The 19,627-nt window shown below is 41.9% G+C and overlaps 1 protein-coding gene across 11 annotated transcripts in view; it reads left to right on the top strand.

Annotated features, from left to right (window-relative positions):
• The first annotated feature begins 557 nt into the window (after positions 1-557).
• The window catches only part of PRDM10 (PR/SET domain 10), a 33,977-nt gene continuing 14,907 nt past the window's right edge, over positions 558-19,627 (top strand). For 3 of the 11 annotated variants that reach the window (XM_059829619.1, XM_059829618.1, XM_059829611.1), the window contains exons 1-10: positions 582-650; positions 2,486-2,650; positions 4,301-4,360; positions 8,235-8,442; positions 8,827-9,068; positions 10,148-10,351; positions 12,370-12,442; positions 13,102-13,219; positions 14,190-14,319; positions 16,464-16,691. In XM_059829619.1, coding sequence (XP_059685602.1) covers positions 582-650; positions 2,486-2,650; positions 4,301-4,360; positions 8,235-8,442; positions 8,827-9,068; positions 10,148-10,351; positions 12,370-12,442; positions 13,102-13,219; positions 14,190-14,319; positions 16,464-16,691 — 1,497 coding nt within the window. Of the gene's footprint in view, positions 651-2,485; positions 2,651-4,300; positions 4,361-7,106; positions 7,227-8,234; positions 8,443-8,825; positions 9,069-10,147; positions 10,352-12,369; positions 12,443-13,101; positions 13,220-14,189; positions 14,320-16,463; positions 16,692-19,479; positions 19,492-19,627 lie in introns of those variants that run through there. The other 8 variants (XM_059829614.1, XM_059829612.1, XM_059829610.1 and 5 more) reach the window with 7 other exon arrangements.

The following is a 19,627-nucleotide window of genomic DNA, read 5'->3' as shown; positions in this document are numbered from 1 at the left end:
AAAGCCAGTTGGTTCTCGAACAAAACCTCTTTCAGACAAACCAAGAAACTGGTGATGCATCTCTGAACGTAGCGTTTTCTTGTTGGAAGCTTAAGGTCAATTTTCTGCATCGTTAATTGATTTCTGGGCCTGTAAGTGCTAGAAGGACAATGCGAAGAATATTTTATGCAGGAGGAATTCAGTGTAATCTTTCGGAGCAGGAGGCATTCAGTATAATCCTTCAGTGCAATTGTAGCAATGGTTGACTTGTTTCCTCCTTAATAGGACATGGAAAGTATTATACAGCAGAACTTGAGCATGGTAAATGAGAAAGCACATGTTCGTAAAGCCAAGCCTGCTTTACTCTGGCACTGTGTTCCTCTAGTGAAGTAGCTGACGATAATACGTCGTACCTCCGTTCCATGTGTCACACTTGTTTTAATATCTCCATCTCTTTTTTTCTTTTTTTTTCCCCTCACAGCCATGTTAATGAAGATCACCTTGTCTTCTGGAAGTAGAAACACAGTGAACAGATGAATCTCTTCAGCCAGACGTTCCTCCAGTAGATCTCTCTGCTCATGGAGCACCACGGCGGGGAGGAGATGGACTCAAAAGAGGAAAGTCCTCAGGTGTGGGCTGACTCTGCTGAGCAGGAACAGAATACTGCTCAGGTGACTAGTGCCTTCCAGAGCTCTCGGTTTCTGCTCAGACTGAATTGGGCTCGGTGTGGTGGCTTAGCAAGGAGGCGTTCCCATTCGACTGTGTCTTATAGTCGGGAAACTCAGCTTTCATTTGAGGAGAAATACAAAAACATGTCTGTGGTGACTTTTTTTTAAGATTAAAGCTTCAGAAAGTGAGCTGTGCAAACCGCAGCAGTGACTAGTCAGACATCTGAAACGAGCTGAACGAAACCAGCCGGTGGCTATAGAAGTTTCAGTGTCCAAATATATGTATAACCATGTGGGAAAGGGAAAGGGTATTCAGATGGATGAATATTAACAAAATCTGTGGTCTGTGGCAGCCCATTTTGATGGCGTCAGTCAAATCAGTTGGAACTGTGGGTGGACCTCGGGGAAAGTAATATGAATAATTTTTTCCAGTCAGACATCTGGGTAATGGGGAAGGGAGAAATGTTAATTGTTAGTGATTAATACAGTCAGATTCTGACGTATGCAGCTAGTCTCTCGGTCTCTCAGACAATGCAATGTAAATTGATTTATTCTTTTGAATATGTTATGAAGAGGGTGCTGCATGTCACTTGACCCACAAGTTGAGAAATTCTGACTCTCCTGGTAATTTCCAGCTTTGAAATTTGCAAAGACAGGCACTTTGCAATGGCCTGTGTTCCGTTATCTATACAATGGGGTAACCATACTGTTGTTTGCACATGGCAGTTATAAGGCTTAATTAGCATTTGCAGAGTGCTCTCCAAAGGTGAAACACTGCATGCATCCTTACTGTAGTGTTTGCATGAGGATTTATTGTACAAAATCGGCACTTAGCATCTGCAGGGGAGTACCAGGTGTCTTCTGAAGCATAAGCTGAAAGGTGAAACAGAGTAAATAAAATATGTAACTGTGGCATTGTTTTATGTGAAAACATTTTATGTGAATATGCGTACTAAAACTAGGTTTCATGCTAACTATCCTATTTTTCCCATGTGCTGAAAATGGTTTTCAGCATGTAAAGGGTGTCAAAAGATAAACATGTTCCTGTTGCCACTGGAATTAAGTATTCTAGCTTGTTTAAGGTAGGCCACTGGTCATCATTTATATCATAATGTTCTATCAAAATCAACTTGTCTGGATTTAAACTGCTGCCCTAGACATGGCTTGTTCCAGTAGTCCATGCAATCGTTGCTTAATGCTTTCAGTTATATGTTTCTCTGTTTAAATAGTTGAGTTTTCTACTGATACTGTATGTAATACTACAGAGGAGCGATCTAACATATGCTATTGCTGCCTCATGATGGGTGCAATACTATTACTTGAAGCAGTATCAAAGTTAATAGGTTCTGTTAGCCGTTCATCAAACAGAAAAAATTACCTCCAACTACAGAACTAGCTGAATGAAGTAATTATCATAAATCCAGAAAGGAATATGAGAATAAGGAGAAACAATATACCAATAAATCCCATAGATATACTAGTTCATATCTGAGCTTTCTTTCTCTTATGAATTTTCAAAGGATGATCCAAGAACTAAGTATTAGAAGGTGCCCTTTATACCAGTTAGGTCCTGAGGTAAAATGCAGAGTAAAACCAGAAACCAATGGTAGTTCTTATGTTCAGATTTCTAGCATAATTCAACGAGATTGTAAATGTGTATTATACAGTGAGGGGTTTTTATTGTTTTCAAAACAATTGGCTAGGTAGTTGGGACACAAGGTGCTCTCTGTTTTCCAAGGCACCTTGCAACTTGGCACCTTGCAACTTATGTGTCTTGTGTTGTTTCCCATAGGCATATGTTTCAGTACAGGATCTGTGGGGTTTTTTTTCTCTTCCAGGTGCACTTTGTCCCTGAGGGGGGGACAGTGGCACAGATTGTGTACAGTGATGAGCAGGACCGTCCCTCGCAGCAGGTGGTCTACACGTCGGACGGCACCTCTTACACCTCCGTGGACACCTCGGAGCACACGCTCGTTTACATCCATCCCGTGGAAGCTACGCAGGCATGTGTGGTTCTGAGCCCACCCCCTTTTGGCACCTAGAAAACAAAACAGTCTTGTTTGGGATTAAAGCCAGTTACCAGCCAAGTGATATGACTGGAAAATAGCAGGCAGTTGCTTTTAACACTTCTATCTGCCCGTTGCTGAGCAGGGGCTTCATGCTGTTCATTTGTCTGATGTGCAAATGTGGTAATCAAAGGATGTCGAGGCTATGAATTATGAAATGCTGGTTATTTCACTGAAGGTGGACGAGATTATAATTAAAACAAAGGTGTTTTCCCAAACACAGATAATCTCTCCAGAAATTCTGCCTCTTGTATTCAGTAAAATGCTAAGAGCAATCTACGTGTCCTCTGGAAGAAGACTCCTTGTTTTGCATAGTACTGTTCTCGTAATTGATAGTTACAATAACAGTCGTGTCTTTTTGCAGAGGATCTCAGTGTATTCGATTTAATTTTGTAGTCTCTCTTCAGACAAGTTGTTGATTTTTATAGACCTACGTTCTTTTTCTTAATTATATCAATAGCTTTTATTCTCTGACAGCATGTGTTTATATGGGGTTAATATAGCATTCATCTGTACCTCTGTGCGGACAGATAAAAAAAGAGGAACAGGCACGCTTTGTCAAGAACGTTTTATATTGTCTTTGCTGACAGGACAGATTAGCAATGCTACAAAGCGCACGTAGTTGACACCCGCAGCAGCACTGGCATAGCCTCGTGTGGCGTGGTCGCTCTCTTGTGCAGTTCTTAGCTATTACATAAAACCAATTCCTATGTGGTGGGATGTTCTGAGAGGATAAGGTATTTTGAGAGGATATCTCCCAGGAAGTTACTGACCAAGTAACTCCAAAACTCTGAATACTATCATTTTGTCAAAAGAAGAGTGGTATTAAGACACTACCATGCAACTGAGATGAAATTATCAAAGCGCTAATGGAATTTGTATTATGCTGTGCTTTATTTTGCTGCAGCCAGACTGCTACAAGCTCGGGTATTTCAACTTTTGGCAAAGCAAGCAAGGCTGACCTCAGTCAATGCATAGTTTTCATCTGAGTCTTGCTTTTCCTAGGGGGAAGCCCTCGCATCAGGCCTGTTCTTGCAGGCCGCTGTAAGAATATTGGGGTTGGCATGTCTTCTATGAAATTAAAACAACATCATTCTGGTCATACCAAATTTACATGTATGATATGCCTGATATCTGCACGCTTTCTTTTGAGGAAGTCTCTTGTGAATTTGCAGAAAGATAAAGTTAACAGTCATCTTCTGTCCTGCCCTGAAGTATTACTTAGCTTTCCTATAGCTATTGAATTTTGTTCTGTAGTATTTATCAAATCAGCAACTGACAAAGTGTTTTCTGTATTTAAAAAAAAAAAAAAAAAAAAAAATCCCATGAAGTGCTTGAAGTATATAGACGAAAAGTGCCACGTAAATATGATCTTATCTTTTTATGGAGCACTACCTAATTTTAGTTTAATCTCTATGCATGTAGGTTCACGTAGGTAAGTTGAATTAGTCTGCTGTGGTAATAGGCACCTTAGAAGCTAGCAAAGGATCAAAGATGGATCATTTCTTGGTGGCAGGGTAATTTTTGTGTGAGTTGGGAGTAAACAACCCCAAGGCCGGTTTGATAAGCCTTTTTCACTTTGTCTAGACTCTGTTTACAGATCCGTCCCAAGTGGCTTATGTCCAACAGGATGCCACCACCCAGCAGGTAAGAGAGACATTATTCTCTTTGGCCCTGAAATTGTAAGGAAATTGTTACCAAAGGTAAAGGGACATTATTGTGGTGCTACAGCGTAATAAGCTGTCTCTGAATTTGTCAAATGGCAGTCTTCAGTCGTGTACTGTCATCCCAGTAATCGGGCACAGAAGGCTTATGATAACAAGCCAATATTATCTTGGCTAGTTTGTGCATGAATGACAGTAAAAGGATAGGGGTTTGTTTTTGTGTTTTTTTTTAATTCACGTTCAACAAAAATACTAATTTACTGCCCCAGATACAATGAAAAATCTTTTAACAGTGTCCCTTCAAGTCAGCAAGCTGATGTGGCTGACTATTTTAATGTCATTCTGGAAAGACTGGGTCCTTGTGCTGATTCTGATCCAGTTGCCTTTAAATTCATAAAAGGCTCTCAAGGGATAGAAACTTTGGATCAAATTTTAGATTTACCAGAAACTTCACAGGAAATTAACTGTAAAACCTGAAGAAGTTCAGTTACTGGCTCCCTTACCTTACCAGGGCATCCCAGGTCTGATGTGCTTGCCAGCGTGAAGTGGGTGAGGAACACAACAAAATTGGAGCCTGTGATTATAAAGTTTTGATGATATTTCTTTCTTCATCTGTCATGGATGCAAAGGTTTTGTTGTTAACTTTTACTAGTATCTTTGGGGACTGCGTTGTGGTAATCAGGTATAGGTGCTTTCAGATCTAGATCTCTAGCTGAAATTCTCCGCTTGTCAGAGAGACTTAAAATCATTACTGCCTGGTAAGTCTTTAATGGCATGTGTGAATTGACACGTTAGATCTGAATCATTACCAACGCCATCATTAAAATGCTTATTTATTGACAGTCTTTGGGCAGAGTGAAGGGTTGAACGTGCACTGAAAATAAATTTTCTTCTTGCTAAAAGACGACCTTCTAAACCAGTGAGGCACAGGCAGGAAACTGTATGAATGACACAGTAAAGGCGTTGTCTGGTTTCTTCCAGTTCTCTGGCGGTACTTGAAGTGTGATTCTGGAATTTTTTGCCACATCGGTTTCCCTGCATTAAGAAGCCAAAAAATCCTATTTAATTGTCTTAAAGCTCGTTCAACAAGTAAATATACGATCTAATTAAAAGTAGAGATTACTTATATGTGCAGTGCAAATGACACTCTGACAGCAGAGGTGGTGAGCTCTTACTATCCCATGTTGAGTATCAAGGACACGAGCCCTTGTCTGTGTGTCCTTAGCCTGCCCTCCCTTCCAACACAGTCTGACAGCAGTCCCAGCAGAGATGTTCATTTGCTTGTGAGTGGTTAGTCCCTTGTTATGGCAGCTCCTGCCTTTGCAGGTGTTTTTGCATCAGCATGTCATGTGGCAAATCCCTGAGCTGACAACAAATGTTGAAATAATAATTAAAGCTCCTCTTGTCTTTCAAAAGAAACTTCATCTTAAAAAGAAATTGAAAGGCTTTTAAAAATAATGCCTATATTCCTTGCAGTGAAAGTAAGGATTTGTTTGAAGTGTGATTAGTAGTAGGAAATGCTAATATGAGGTACAAATAGACCCAAGCTTGTGTGAACCTCTCGTGGCTGGCAGACCTGGAGGTGTGCCATTGAATAATGATGCCTTTTCTGTTACCACTTGGCATCAGAAATGTCAATACCAGACAGCTTGCTTCAGCTGTCGTCTTGGCGGTTTCCTCCTCACTGTCACACAGTTCCCTGAAGTCTTTTTGCTGTAGTTTTTAAGCAGTTTCATAAATTACTCTTAATACCTCTTTAAACAAAACAACTAGATTTGAAGTTTTAAGACTGTCTATGTGCCTATATTATGGATTTTCTTGTCTGCTCCTTCACTGTTGGCACAATTTGCTGTTCTCAGTTTGATATTTATTATACGCTCTGTAGAGAGGCAGGGGACTTAATTTTAGTGTAAGAGCTGTTTAATGGTCAGAGGCACAAACTAGAAGCCACCTGATGTCAACTGTAGAGAAGGATGAAAAATCACATGGGGTAAGGGTGCAAATTCATGTATAGATAAGCAGGAAACACAAGACAGGAAAGGTGATTCCTAGGATCTTGATTCTGCTGTGTTGTATCGCTGAATGGATGGGAGCAGTATGGTAATATGCATTAATCTTCTTGTTACTAAACAAAAAAATGAGTATGAAAACAACCAAAAATGTATAGTGTGACCAGATAATATAAAGAAAAAATAATTGCTGGAATCCTCTCATTTGAGTGCTTGATCTTCCAACGAGGTCAATACACAATCTTGTTTTTATAATGGATCTTGGTTGGCTCGAGAAAAAGAAAGATAGGCAAAAAGCAGAGATGCTTTTTTTCCTTCTTCACCTTTTCCCTTAAAAAAATAAATAAATCTGGAGACAGAAGAGAAAAAGACCCCAAATTACTGGTTTTACCAAGAGCTAAAGAGCTCCTCACATCTGTTTTTAGTGCAGTTTGAACTCTGGATGGATAGGACCTTAATTTAAAACCAAAAGTGGGAGACAGGAAATTCTCAAGCTGCAAAATCTAGACTCAGTTTTGAAGCCTTTCCCTTTGTCCCTGGATCTGCAGGTTTTGTCCAAGTCCATCATCCCTACTAAAATAAATAAATAAATAGATAATTAAAATGCTGCCATTTTTGACCTAGTGTAGGACTCCAGGGTGCTTTGCATGCAGGGCACTGCCCGTATGTAAGTGACTGATGGAAATGACGCAGTGCTAAAATGAGTGCCTATAATTTTAGGTAACTGTGCTCTTGCCTGCTGCTGCTCAGAGCATGAATCCTACCAACCTGTCCGTGCTCGGCAACGTTGCCGAATCCCCCCAGCAAATGGCTCTGGAGCAGGGTCCACAAGCAGATAGAGTAAGTTGCCAGGCACCCTTTTCTTTTGAATGTACAAGTACACTGATTTCATTGCTCCATTGTCTCAGGTGATGAAACGTGTCTGAGTGATACGGGAGGAGATGAGAGAAAGCTGTAGCGCAGATTTGTACTGTCTTTCATAGTCTCACCATGGAATGTGTGGGGGTTTTTTTAGGGAGAGATCATGTATTTAATATACAGAGAAACCTGTTCTACAGATTGTTCTGTCTTGAGCAGCCACCTTAAAATACTCTTCTCAGCTTTGAAAAGCAAAGTTAACAGAAGGTGTAATGCTGACTGTCACATAGGACCAACATCCACTGGGTCTCTTTGCCAGTCTTTTAAGACAGCTTTACTGTGCGTAGTATTTCTTGTTCTCTACCTGCAAAACCTGCGTGGGTGATGGAATATTCTGTGCAGTGCACTTCAATTATTTTTTGCTTCTTTTTTGTAGGGAAAGAAAGGGATAAACTTTAAAATCGGTGAAAGAATACAATGCCCTCAACTGTCCTCCATGCTCCATAGTTCATATCTAGTCTCTGTGTTCTCATCCCTTATTGATCTCTACGTGTGCGCTCTGGGGATTGCATTTGATTGTACGATAGGAGAGAAAAGATCATGTGTCAAAGTGCAGGATTCTCTCACTTGTACAGAAGTTAAAATACAGCCTTAGGCTCTAGATAATTTCCCCAGAGCCTGGACTTTGTTTCAGGCCTTCTGTGAGGGTCCAGAACTTCTCTGATACCCTTTTCTTGTCTCGAGAAGCCAGTCCTTGACAGGGTAGAGCTAGATAGTGATGCAGAGCTGTCCTGAGTGAGGCTGTCGGCAGCAGCGATGCGAAACATCCCTCGGCAATCGTTTATCGTGTCACTTCACTCTTCCTTGTCCTTCTTTCTATTACCAAAGGAAGCAGAAAGGGTAGACTAGCAAGAACCTTCATTGCTTGTCTTTGTAAGAGTGGTTTTTCTTCATGAACCATTTTTGATTGTTTGTGAATTCTCTCCTCAGGCATCATTACCGGTGCATAACCAGGTGTTACCTCCTATGGAGGCAGTGGATGGTTCTGACCCTTTAGCACCTCTGCAGAATCAAATGGGAAGGATGGAAACAAAAGAGGAAGATGATGAGGATGAAGATGAGGATGAAGATGGGGAAGACACTGACATGGATGAATGGGATCCAGATCCACCTCGACCCTTTGATCCCAATGATTTGTGTAAGCATATGAAGTAGTATGTAGTGTATTAGCTGCCCTCCCCTTTTTTCTTTCCCCTCTGTCAGCCCTCTAGTAAACGGAGTTGAAAAACCATTCAGATCTTAGCAATAATAAGTAAACCCCTTTATGCCTCGAAGTGTAGACTCATATTGGGCTGCCTTATTAAAAAGACAAGGTTCTGTCTTAGGTGGAGTCTCTGAGCTGCTTTGTTCTTCATTTTGCAGGAGGCTGCTCTCTCTAATGTTTCTAAATGTAGACAGACTATTGGAATAAATGTTCCCACAGCTGAGCCAAAGATGTTTAGAGAGAGATAAGGCTGCCTCTTCTGAGCTGGTGCGTGAGTGTCTGCCTGACAGTCATGTCCTCTCTGACTTTGTGTTGTAGGGTGTGAAGAGTGCAATAATGCACATCCCTCTGTGTGTCCAAAACACGGACCTTTGCATCCAATCCCAAACCGGCCTGTGCTGACCAGGGCGAGAGCCAGCCTCCCCTTGGTGCTCTATATAGACAGGTTTTTGGGAGGTGTGTTCTCCAAAAGGCGTATCCCCAAACGCACGCAGTTTGGACCTGTGGAAGGACCCCTGGTTAGACAAACTGAACTCAAAGACTGCTATATCCATTTGAAGGTAAGGGGGGCTGTGCGCAAGAGAAGAAGAGGGATCAATTTGTGCTTAAGCTTTGATTTTCATGAATTTGTCACTCTGCCTTGATCAGTTTACTTCACTGGAGATGTTCTTTTGTTACATCCATCTCTGAATGGAACTCAGAAATACCCAGATTGCTTTGGCTTGAAAACTACTCTGTTATTCTGGGAGACACAGTAATCGTGGTGAATATTCTAGCATTACGGTGTTATGATATACAGGATGCATAGCGTGGAATGCTGTGAATCACTCTCACATGGCCTGAAGCAGCATCTGGACATAAAAATAGCAGCCCCATCTGAGGGTGTTTTGCAGCCATTATTTTGTGTCATGCTATAACTTAAGTTAAAAATATTTTTCTTCCCCTTTCCCTACTCTCCCCCACAAGATGTAGGGGAGAGGAGAGATTTTTCTCCCCTTCCTCATGCCAAGTCGTTGGCGTGAGGTATAATGGATTTGGCTGACTTTTATCTGTTTATTTACTGGTTTCATTATAGGACTTGGTCCTTTATTTGCTGGAGATTAGGTGCGTGGTCTTAGGAGCGCTGGTCTCTGATGGTCAGTGTGTAACAAGGAAATTGTGACCCCAGGCAGATTCAGTAATCCAACAAAAGTTCAGCTAAAGAAGTGCTGCTTCCAACTTGAGGCAGTGTCACGAGTCAGGAAATGAAAGGAGAAGTGGGTCTGCCAGTTAGAAACATCTGACAACTGCTGTTATGTAGCCTACTAAAGCTACAGCTTCTTTTGTGCCTTACTTATAGCCACACTTCAAGTTCTGTGCCTGACCCTTTTAATGAATGCTTCTTGCCCTTGAAAGCCATGGAAGGGTCCATCGTGTCTCCCTAGTTAAATCTCTACCTGTTTTTAAGTATTTTTCTAAATGCTGCCTGTTTATGGATCCCTGTTAGCAAAGAGAGAGAGAGTTAGCTATGCCTTCATTGCTTTCCTAATGTAAAAGTTGCATGGTCACAGTAGTTTGGTGGGGGTTTTTTTAGAAACTCAAATTCTATTGAACCTGCTGCCAGGCAGTTACAGTCATGTGTAATTGGATTTTGCTACAGGTGTCTCTTGATAAGGGTGACAGAAAAGACAGAGATTTGCAAGAGGACCTGTGGTTTGAACTTTCTAGCGAGGCTCTTTGTAACTGGATGATGTTTGTGCGCCCAGCTCAAAACCATTTGGAGCAGAACCTGGTAGCGTATCAGTATGGCCACCATATTTACTACACAACCATTAAAAACGTGGAACCCAAGCAGGAGCTCAAGGTATGGCATTGCTCATGTTCCGTGACTCATTTTTCTACTGATGAAATAAAATCTTAGTTGCTACCTAATACGTGCATCTCCAAGTGCTGAAATGATTACTGTAAGTAGTTGTAGGGCTTTTTTCTCTGAGAAAGCACATGATGGCCTGAATCAAATGTCACTGAAGTCAGTAAGTAGTTAGCCACTGACTTACGGATTTTAAATGAGCTTTGGCTCAGGTATAAAATGAGGAAGTTTAAAGTAAGAGTATGTAAATGATTTGTCTGTCACTGTCATGCTTTACACTGCATATATTTTGCTGATGCAATGTAATTTTTATTGCAGCAGTCTTATTCTTTTTAGTTCTGGATGCCCTTTCCAGTTAGTCCTGTGTGCCCTTGACTTGTTTTCTGGTGCCTTAAGTGAATATGGTCTCTCACTTTACCTGGCTTTCCTGGAACTTTTGAAACTTTGCATGTGGAAAATGATAAAGGATGTTGTGACTTCCCTGTGAGTTACTTTTTGTTCCCTCTAAAAATGTATTGATTACTTTGAGCTCAAAGCAGCGTGGCTGGCTGAGATGGCCTTCGTTTTCAACGTCTTTTGGGGAACTGGGGATAATCAAAAAGCTCTGATATCAGGAAACTGTTTGTTGTTCTTCAAATCTTTTCTTGCACATAAATTTCACCAATTTAACAAAAGACAGTTTTAAACACACTTAGCTAAACCAGGGCAAAAGCCTGCTTACACACTTGTTGCTGATTTTTAAGCGTAGGATTCTTTTTGGTTTCTCTGAAATCAGTCCTTAATTTGTTTAAGCTGAATCACTAGAAATCTTGTTAATCCATTTTAAGTGTATCCAAACATCATTTTCTCAACAGTTTTTAAATCGCTTTGAAATCAGACTTCAAAATCTGCACAGGCCTGCCTGTAGAAGCACCATTTTTCTTGCTTCATGTGTTAGTAGTGTCTTTTGGGGTAAAATTGGTTTGATATTTGCAAGCTAATTACATAGGCTCTGTAGTGGGTTTTCCTCCCCAAGTGGATGTAGGGCATTCATATAAATTTTGTCTAAAGATTGGACTAGGAGGGTCGGTCAGTTAAAGTTGAGGACTTCTGTATTGCATGACAGGTGAGTAGTCTAGGAGCTCCAGGCTTTCTTCTTTGTCCAGCTAGTGAGATGCCTGCCAAGTAACATGCACCTGCTAGTGAGTCTTTGAAGGAGTTAGAAATGCCACTCACCACTGCTATGAAAACACCTGCAGCCCACTACAAGTTTAAACTTGCCCAGGTTTTTCATGCTGAAAATCTGTTCGTGCCTTCTTCAAGAAATCTTTTCTAAAATGGAACCTTTTTAATCAAACAGTAAGATAAAATGAGAAATGATGCAAGAATTCCCAGCGAAATGTAAGCATCTGATTTTTAGACTCTAATAAAATTTGTCTTTCTGCCTCCTGTGGTTCCCTCTGCTGAAGACTTCCTAAATCCCTCTTATAAAGAAAGTGGGTCCAGCATGCTGCAGCCTGGCAGTTCTTTGTTTTGGGAAGCAGGACCATATTGCTCCAATCTTTCACAAGTATTTTAAATGAGTCTCTGTGGACGGTGCTGCCTATTGTTTATGTAAAGACAGCGGGAAAGAAATGGGAAATCCCCCAAGCTAAGAACTTTTCCATTCCTCCTGGTACAACAAGTAACAGTACTCTACTGACATCCATCCTTTACAATCATACAGTCGAGCCTAAAGAGATTAATCTTATTTCCTTTAGAGCTACTGGTAGCCATGTGTGAGATTAACATTCATATTAGGAGGCTGTACCTTAAAATTAAATGGATATGCTTTCTGAGCAAAGCTCTTTTATTCCTCAGTGGGGGCATATTGATCTCAACAGGCTTTATTATTGAGGATGGAAGGAGCAATAAGAGTTAGTGGCTGAGGCGAGTGAAGTAAATGTATTGCTTAAAAACCATTTTCGAATGAATTCCCCTTAGTTCCGGTTCCATCTAAGAAACTGTTCTGTTACCTTGTATCCCTGCTGCAGGTGTGGTATGCTGCCTCTTACGCAGAGTTTGTGAACCAGAAGATCCATGACATATCTGAGGAGGAAAGGAAGGGTAATGTGCGCTCTTCTGCTCCCGATTTTTTTGCAGTGTGATGGTGGTTGGGTGTTGTACTTCTCAGTTTCAAGTATATGGCCTGCATAGTGCTCCCAAATTTCTGCTGGGTTAAGAGAAGTTGAACCAGATCTAGATTGCATTATTGGGACTTACTTCTGCTAGCTTTTCTCATGCTAATATTACAATAATTTAACCTTCTGCCTCAGTTTCTGGTAAGCGCTAGGTTGCTGCTGGAGAGAGGTATGTTTCTGTACTTGATGTCTAACGTTGAGTCTGTCTAATAAACTGATGTGCTGCTGCTTTAGATTGAGAAATTTCTCTTGACTTCCCCTAATTTATGCCAGACACACAATCCTGTAGGTGCTCTTCCATACAAGGGTATACTTCAAAATCTCCCTGAATTTTAAGCAGTGTGTATAGTCCGTGTGAATTGTCCCCAGCGACCTCTTTGTCTTTCTGTGATGAGCTGTAGTCGTGCCACAGTGCAGGGGGGATAAAAGCAAAGCTAAATGGAGCAGTGCTGGGTATTCTGCAGCTTGTCTAACCTTCAGGGGAGAAATATGGCCCACAGAGGACAGAAAGGCTTGGGGAAAAAAATGAAGCATTTGATTGGTGGTGACTGAAATGCTGTTATTGACATTTCCAATTGAACATAGTTCTCAGAGAGCAAGAGAAGAACTGGCCGTGTTACGAGTGCAATCGCCGCTTCATGAGCTCAGAGCAACTCCAGCAGCACCTCAACTCCCATGATGAGAAGCTGGACTTCTTCAGCAGGTACTGAAAGCTTTAGCTTTGTCTGTGTATCGCTATGGCGCTTCCCCAAACTTGCAGAAAGGATGATCTTTGCCCTGCAGATCTTACTGACCAACTTGGGTACCCATGAGAGAATGGCTCAGCACCAGAAGGTAAGAATGTGGCACCAGGAAGCTGACTGGTGTACGAGACTTTGCGAAAGAAGTAGCTTGAGGGAAATAAGTACCCTGTTGAAACTGGTGAGATTTTTTTGGTTTGCTTTTGGTTTTTTCGTCAATGACTTAAAAAATTGCAATATTTCAGCACTACAATATTGAAATATTGATGCTTCTCAGATGTATGCAGATACAGAGCTTGGAGAACAAGACTTGTAGTGCTTTGGCTCCTCACTGGGCTGGCAAAGTAGTTTATCCTGACCTATTAAAAGCTGAACCTACAAACATCCATCGGAGAGCAGAAGACATTGGTGCCGCCTTTTTCCTGAAACTTACTCAGTGGCTGCATTTTGTTTTCTTTTGGTTTTTTGGACACAGAAAATTGTTCTCTTCAGTTTACTGCCTGACATCAATGGCTAAGTGTCTTTTTGGGGAGGGATGTTACGGTTTTGGGTTTTAAATCGGTTTCCTTGTGCACTTGTTCCATCTAGCTGAAAATGCTTTCCAGCACACCGTACGCTGGCGTGTTGGAAGTAGGAGAGTTGCCATGGCAGAGGACTACTGGCTTCTAGCAAGTCCTCTTGGTCCCACAATTAGTGAAATAAATTTTAATGCGTTCTGAACTTTGATTTCTCATAGAGCGCAAAATAAATAGATACCAGCCAGTACGCTGGTTTTTTGCTGCCGGAATTCCTTCAGGTTTTATTATTTACTGCAGGCCATTGTTACTGAGTTGAATGGGTGAGTAGTGATGCCGAGAAAGAATGCATAAAATCAGCAGAGATTCCAAATCCATCTTTTTTTGCCTCTAACCTGGAGAACTATGTATTCTGCAGAGCCAGAGGCCGAGGTCGTGGGCGAGGAAAGAGGAGGTTTGGACCAGGCAGACGCCCAGGGCGCCCTCCCAAATTCATGCGTATGGAAGTAACCAGTGAAAATGGGGAAAAGTGTGAAGAAGGGACGCAGGTACATTTGTGGGGATGGGGAGGAGGAAAAAAACCCCATCACGTGGAATGCAAACTCCTGACTAAAACAATTTGGGGCATTAGTGGAAATTGAGGGTGTGCTTTGGGTTTATACCCCAACAATTCTTGGTTCTCTACCTGTGATTCTCTGCCAGGGGAGGACACTACTCTCCTTCTATAAAAACTGTAAAATCACTTGCATTTCTACAGCAACTTTCAACCCAAAGCACTTAGCAGTGAGATAGGTTATTGCGGCAGTTTAGCAGCATCACAAAGGTAATTTAGACAGTAAAACTGTAATGGGAATTTAGGTTCATATTTGTCCTTTCTGGAACGTGAGGTCAGAGCCTGCTCTTACAACTGTTGCTGGTAGTATTAAATCAGTTTGAGCTATGATTCTCATGATGTTTTAATATTAACAAAAGAGCCTTCTGTAGGCATACTTACTGCAAAATGTTCTTTTGCTTGTGGCTGTTGGTTATGTTCTGTAGGGACCTAATGTGATGCATTTGTCTAAGTAAAATGCTAAATTCTCTCTGATGCTGACCATGCTTAGGTTACCAGCAAGTCCATTTATGAAAGGTGTCACAAGGGATCAGTGGCTCTGTTTTATGACTTAGCTGAAAGCTGATATCTGGAGTGGTAATTTTCCTCTGGCATCTGACTAGGTCACAGTTCAGTGCTGACTCAGAGGGAGGAATGTATACGTTGCCTATGAATGCCTGCCACTCATTTTCTGAGCACGCAGAATTGCCCTAAACGTTACATTAAGTGCAGACAGTTGCGAGATTGCCCTCTTTGCAAGCTGACGTGACACAAGCCAGCTCCATTCAGACAAGTAAGCATAATGCTGTTCCCAAACTCTTAACTCTGGAGAGACAGGGCTTACTGGGCGCAGTCCCATGCTAATGTGTCTGAATGGCCTCTGGACTGGAGGTGGCTCACATCCTGCCAGCTTGGAGCATGGCCCAGAGTTAGCTCACGTGTGTCTATACAGTCGAGCAGGGCTATGGTTGTGTCCCAAGCCTTTGGAGGTCTGCCCGCCTTGCTAACGACTAGGCAGGAGTTCATCTGCCTGAGAACTTGAGATTCGGGATGCTGTGAGCACAGTTTAGTGTCAGCAAGTGTGGAAGCTTGCCACCTAGACCAGCACTGGACATTTGGCTGGTATATTGCTCTACTAAGTGTCTCTCTCTGGTAAGCACTCACGGTTTATAACAGCTGCACTCCCTCAGGCACCTCCCTGTTTTTCTTCTCCCACGCCTGCTTTTGTGCTTTGACAGCACCAGCCTTGAGCTGATATACCTCTGGCGTTCTGTCTCCTAGCTTGTGCTTTTAAGTTTCCTTAGTTGCATTAAATGATGTCAAGGAAGGATCTATGTTTTTTTCTCGTAATACGAGAGGATTCCATTCCAGAGGAGTTATTGGAATTTATATGGAAAGAATGTAGATTTTAGATATGTGCTTCCTGCTCCCAACACCCTCCTTTTTCTTTTATGCTAATGCATAAAAGGAGGAAAACAGCTTTGTGTGATAAATATAAGTGATGTATGCAGCTGGGTAGATGAGAGTATGCAGAGCTTGGAAACTGGATCGCAAAACACACAGTGCACAGTATAATGGTCTCGTTTGTCACTCTCCAGTTCAGCACTCCAGCTAGTTTGTTAGAAAGGAGAAGACACTGCATAACAAAACATGATAATGTTTCAAAGTGACAACAATTTCAATGAGACAGAAGTTCTCTGCTTTCCCTGGTCTGTGCTAGTCACTTTGGTCTTAATTTCTCACGGGTCAGCCTATGTCAGCTTTGGTTAAAGCAGTAACAGGGTCACAGGTGCAGAAGAACTTGCTTGGCTATTAACAGCTGGGTCATTTAAATTGTCTGTGTCTGATCAGACAATATGATGGCCAAGAGAGTCACCTACCTGCAGCACTTTGTCCCTGGTGCTCTGAGTGTTGTTGCTGTAGGTGGAGGTGATCTGCTGAGAGCATCAGTGGAACACAGTAGCAAAGTGTTAGTGTAGACACATTTTGTTTAGAGCCTGTGATTAAATATGTAGAAATCTTGTTGTCTGCTGAGTATTATCAAAGCATTTTTCAGTGGGTGGGGGGAATAATCACTGGTTGTATGATTTGCGATTTCAGGACTTGCTGCATTTTTCCAGCAAGGGGCAGTTTGATGAGGCCGGACAAGTCACACTGAATGGGTTGGAGCAGCAGGAACAGACTCCAGTGCCATCAGAGACACAGTCGGCACTGGAGCAGCAGTCAGAAAACCACCCGCTACAAATCCAGCCGCAGCACGATGAGAGCACGGTGCCTACGCAGAGCACCATGACGGCAGATGACATGAGGCGAGCAAAGCGTATCAGGGTAAGCAAAGAGGACGGCGGCTCATGTCTTCTCTCACCCTCTCCATTTGCTGTAACCCAGAGAATGCCAGACCTGCCTGCCAGGACCAGCTGGTCTTTTTCTCCCACTGCCATATCCATTTCCAAATCCTGAATAAAGCTTCTCATTCCTAGCAATTTTCTTTGCACTGAGAGGAAGACAAATCTCACGTAAAGAACTAGTAGTATCTCGTGAGATGCTAGTGAGAACTGGTCAGCAACTGGAGCTGATTCAGTTCCAGCACAGTAATTCTTTCATAGACACACAGTCCATCCAAGCTGGCAAGCAGGAGTGCTTCAAACAGCCGGCTGAAGCATGGTACTGTGGCACAGACTAATGACTTGTTCACAGCACCATCTGTGTCTCTCGGAACTCTTGTCTTGCAAATCGTTGCCAAAGAGGAACCTCGACCTCAGTTTAGAACCACTTAGTTGATGATGATGGTGATGATATTTAGTGATAAAGTCCTTTCTTGGGGTAGAAAAACCTGCCTGTCTTTGTGAGATTAAAACCTGTGCTAAGAGCTGTGTGTACCGACAGCAAACGCTTTGAGCCTGAGCTTTGTGTCAACTGGGTGAGCTGTTTTTTCTCTGCTGTGTGTGGGAGGGAAATGATTCAAGCAAATAATCCCTCAAGCCATGTAACTGTGACATTGGTTTATTTAGCCTAAAATCTTTTTCTTTTTCTTCCATGTGTAAAATTTTGATTACAGAAAGGAACAGCTGCAGTTGGGGTAAGACTTCATTTTTAGGGGATGAGAAAGGGTTGGAGAAGAGTTGAGTAATTGTTCCATATAGAAAGATGTTGAGCCAAATTTTGCTCTCAGTTTATAGCAATATATATGCAAGACCAGTGGTGGTGTTACCCCATAAATGCAGCGGTGTATCTTGAAGGAAGAATTTGGCTCAGGCACATTAAGACTGCAGAAGTTTTAACCATACAAAATGCTTGCACTCTCTGAATGACAAGTTACTACCAGTAATTTGATTTTCGTATGTTAAAAGCTTGGGGGATTTTTGCTGAATGTATTGAAGGGTGGATAACAGAGTACCAAGACAGATGCTGAGTTTTTGACAGTAAAGAGCATGGGTATTTACTGCTTACGATAGGCCACAACTTCCTCAGCAGAAAGTTGAGGCCTGGGTGTGATGGGAAGATAAAGTATTGCTCGTTTCCCTGAACTTTTGAACCCAAGATGTGAACTTAAGATCTTCTTAAACAGTAAATGTGGGAAGAAAGGGACAGAAATCCTGAAATTACTTCCTTGTCTTGTGACTTAGCTTTTGTTCCCTGGAAATTCATCACAAATGGATGACAAGGGGAGTGCAGTGGTGGTTTAGTCCTTGATGACATGTTTATATCTCCAAATCTCCCAAACTTCCCATACATCTGGCAGCTTGTGTTCAGCAGAGTCCTGGAGATGTTTCAAGATAGGGCACTGGCAGAATGGCAGATGGATGGTTGCACAGCACCTTTCTGTATTGCGTCAGACTGTGAGCAATGAGGACTTGAGATAAGAGAAACTAGCAAGCATTATTTTTTTTTTTAAGCACTGAAAAATCACAGCAAGCTCTAGCACCCTATGAGCACTCATTCAATTCAACTATTCACAGCACCTTTTTATAATAACAGGCACTTAACATTATAAGCACGCAAACATTTGGTTTTAAGATGTGTAGTACATCATTCACTTCCAAAGAACAGGTAGAAAGTCTTGACTGCTGATTAGGATCTGGAGACCTGTGTAGCTCTAGTTCTTCCTTAATACTCACGTAGGATTTAATTTTCAGAAACAATAATTCTTTGTGAATTGCTTCAACTTTTCTAAGGTTTAAGGCAGCGATGCTCTGAGAGTGCTTTCGTTCTAGCTGGAAGCACTAATCTCTGGTGCCCCGGGGTTCAAGTCCTGATAGGATCAGTTCATTTTTAAGCGTTTGCTTTAGAGCCTGTGGAGTTTCCTTGGAGATCAGACCTTAAATAAGGCAATCATGTCCTTAGTATTGAAAAGAGATACACCTACCCTTCAAGATACTCTTCTAACAAACAGAGGAATGTTTGGTCCACAGCCAAAATGAATGTTTGTTTTTAATTCAGTTCTGGGCAGTGTCCAGAGTGTCTATGGGTTGATCCCAGAAACATCTGCATTTCCAAATTGCCTTTTTTTTTTTAACGTACAGACCTGATCCTAAAATGTCCTTTGTGTAGGTGACTGCTCTACTCAAGAGGAAGCAACTGGCAGGGATAGGGGATTTGGAAAGCAGTCACTTCCTTCGTGCTGAAAGAAATGCAACCGTTCGTATAACAAAGAGTACAAACAGTAAGATGAGGTTAAAAAAAGACTCCCTACTCCTTAACTTTTTCACTCTTCTAATCCTTGCCCTGTTGTCATCTTGCCTTAATTATTCCCTTCTGCTAAAAGCATTTCATTTTCACTGTGGCCCTGCAGTATGCGATACGTCATTATTAATCAGCTCTGAGAAAACATGAAAGGTCACAAAACACCTTCAAGATTATCTGTGGGTTTTAACTTTGCCCTTTAACTCCCCTCGGGCAGTTATTAACTACAGGGTAAACCTTGAAGATCTGCTTAGTGTTTCCTGAGGCAAAAACCTCAAAGGAGTTTTACCTAAGTAAAGGGTAAACTCTAGCTACAAGAGCTGGCCCGCGTAGTGACCCACAGAAGCGTGACTGTTGCAGAAGTCAAGGCTTCTGTTTTGAAGTCCATTGCATAACATAAGTATTTTTCTCTCCCTCAATGCTGCCTGCTCAGCTGGAGCTGCAGGTAGGTTTGGTTTGGTTTTTCGTTTCGTTGGGTTTTTGCTGTATCTAACCGAATGGTACGTACCAACATCACCTTCCATGTTGTTTTGTCCAACTTCTGTTTAGTGTCTCCTGATGGACCCCGCATTGTAAATTGT

The sequence above is a fragment of the Gavia stellata genome, chromosome 26 (genome assembly GCF_030936135.1).
Source record: "Gavia stellata isolate bGavSte3 chromosome 26, bGavSte3.hap2, whole genome shotgun sequence".
Classification (NCBI taxonomy): Eukaryota; Metazoa; Chordata; class Aves; order Gaviiformes; family Gaviidae; genus Gavia; species Gavia stellata.
Note: the sequence above shows the minus strand (reverse complement) of the source record. Positions and strands in the feature narration are given on the sequence as shown.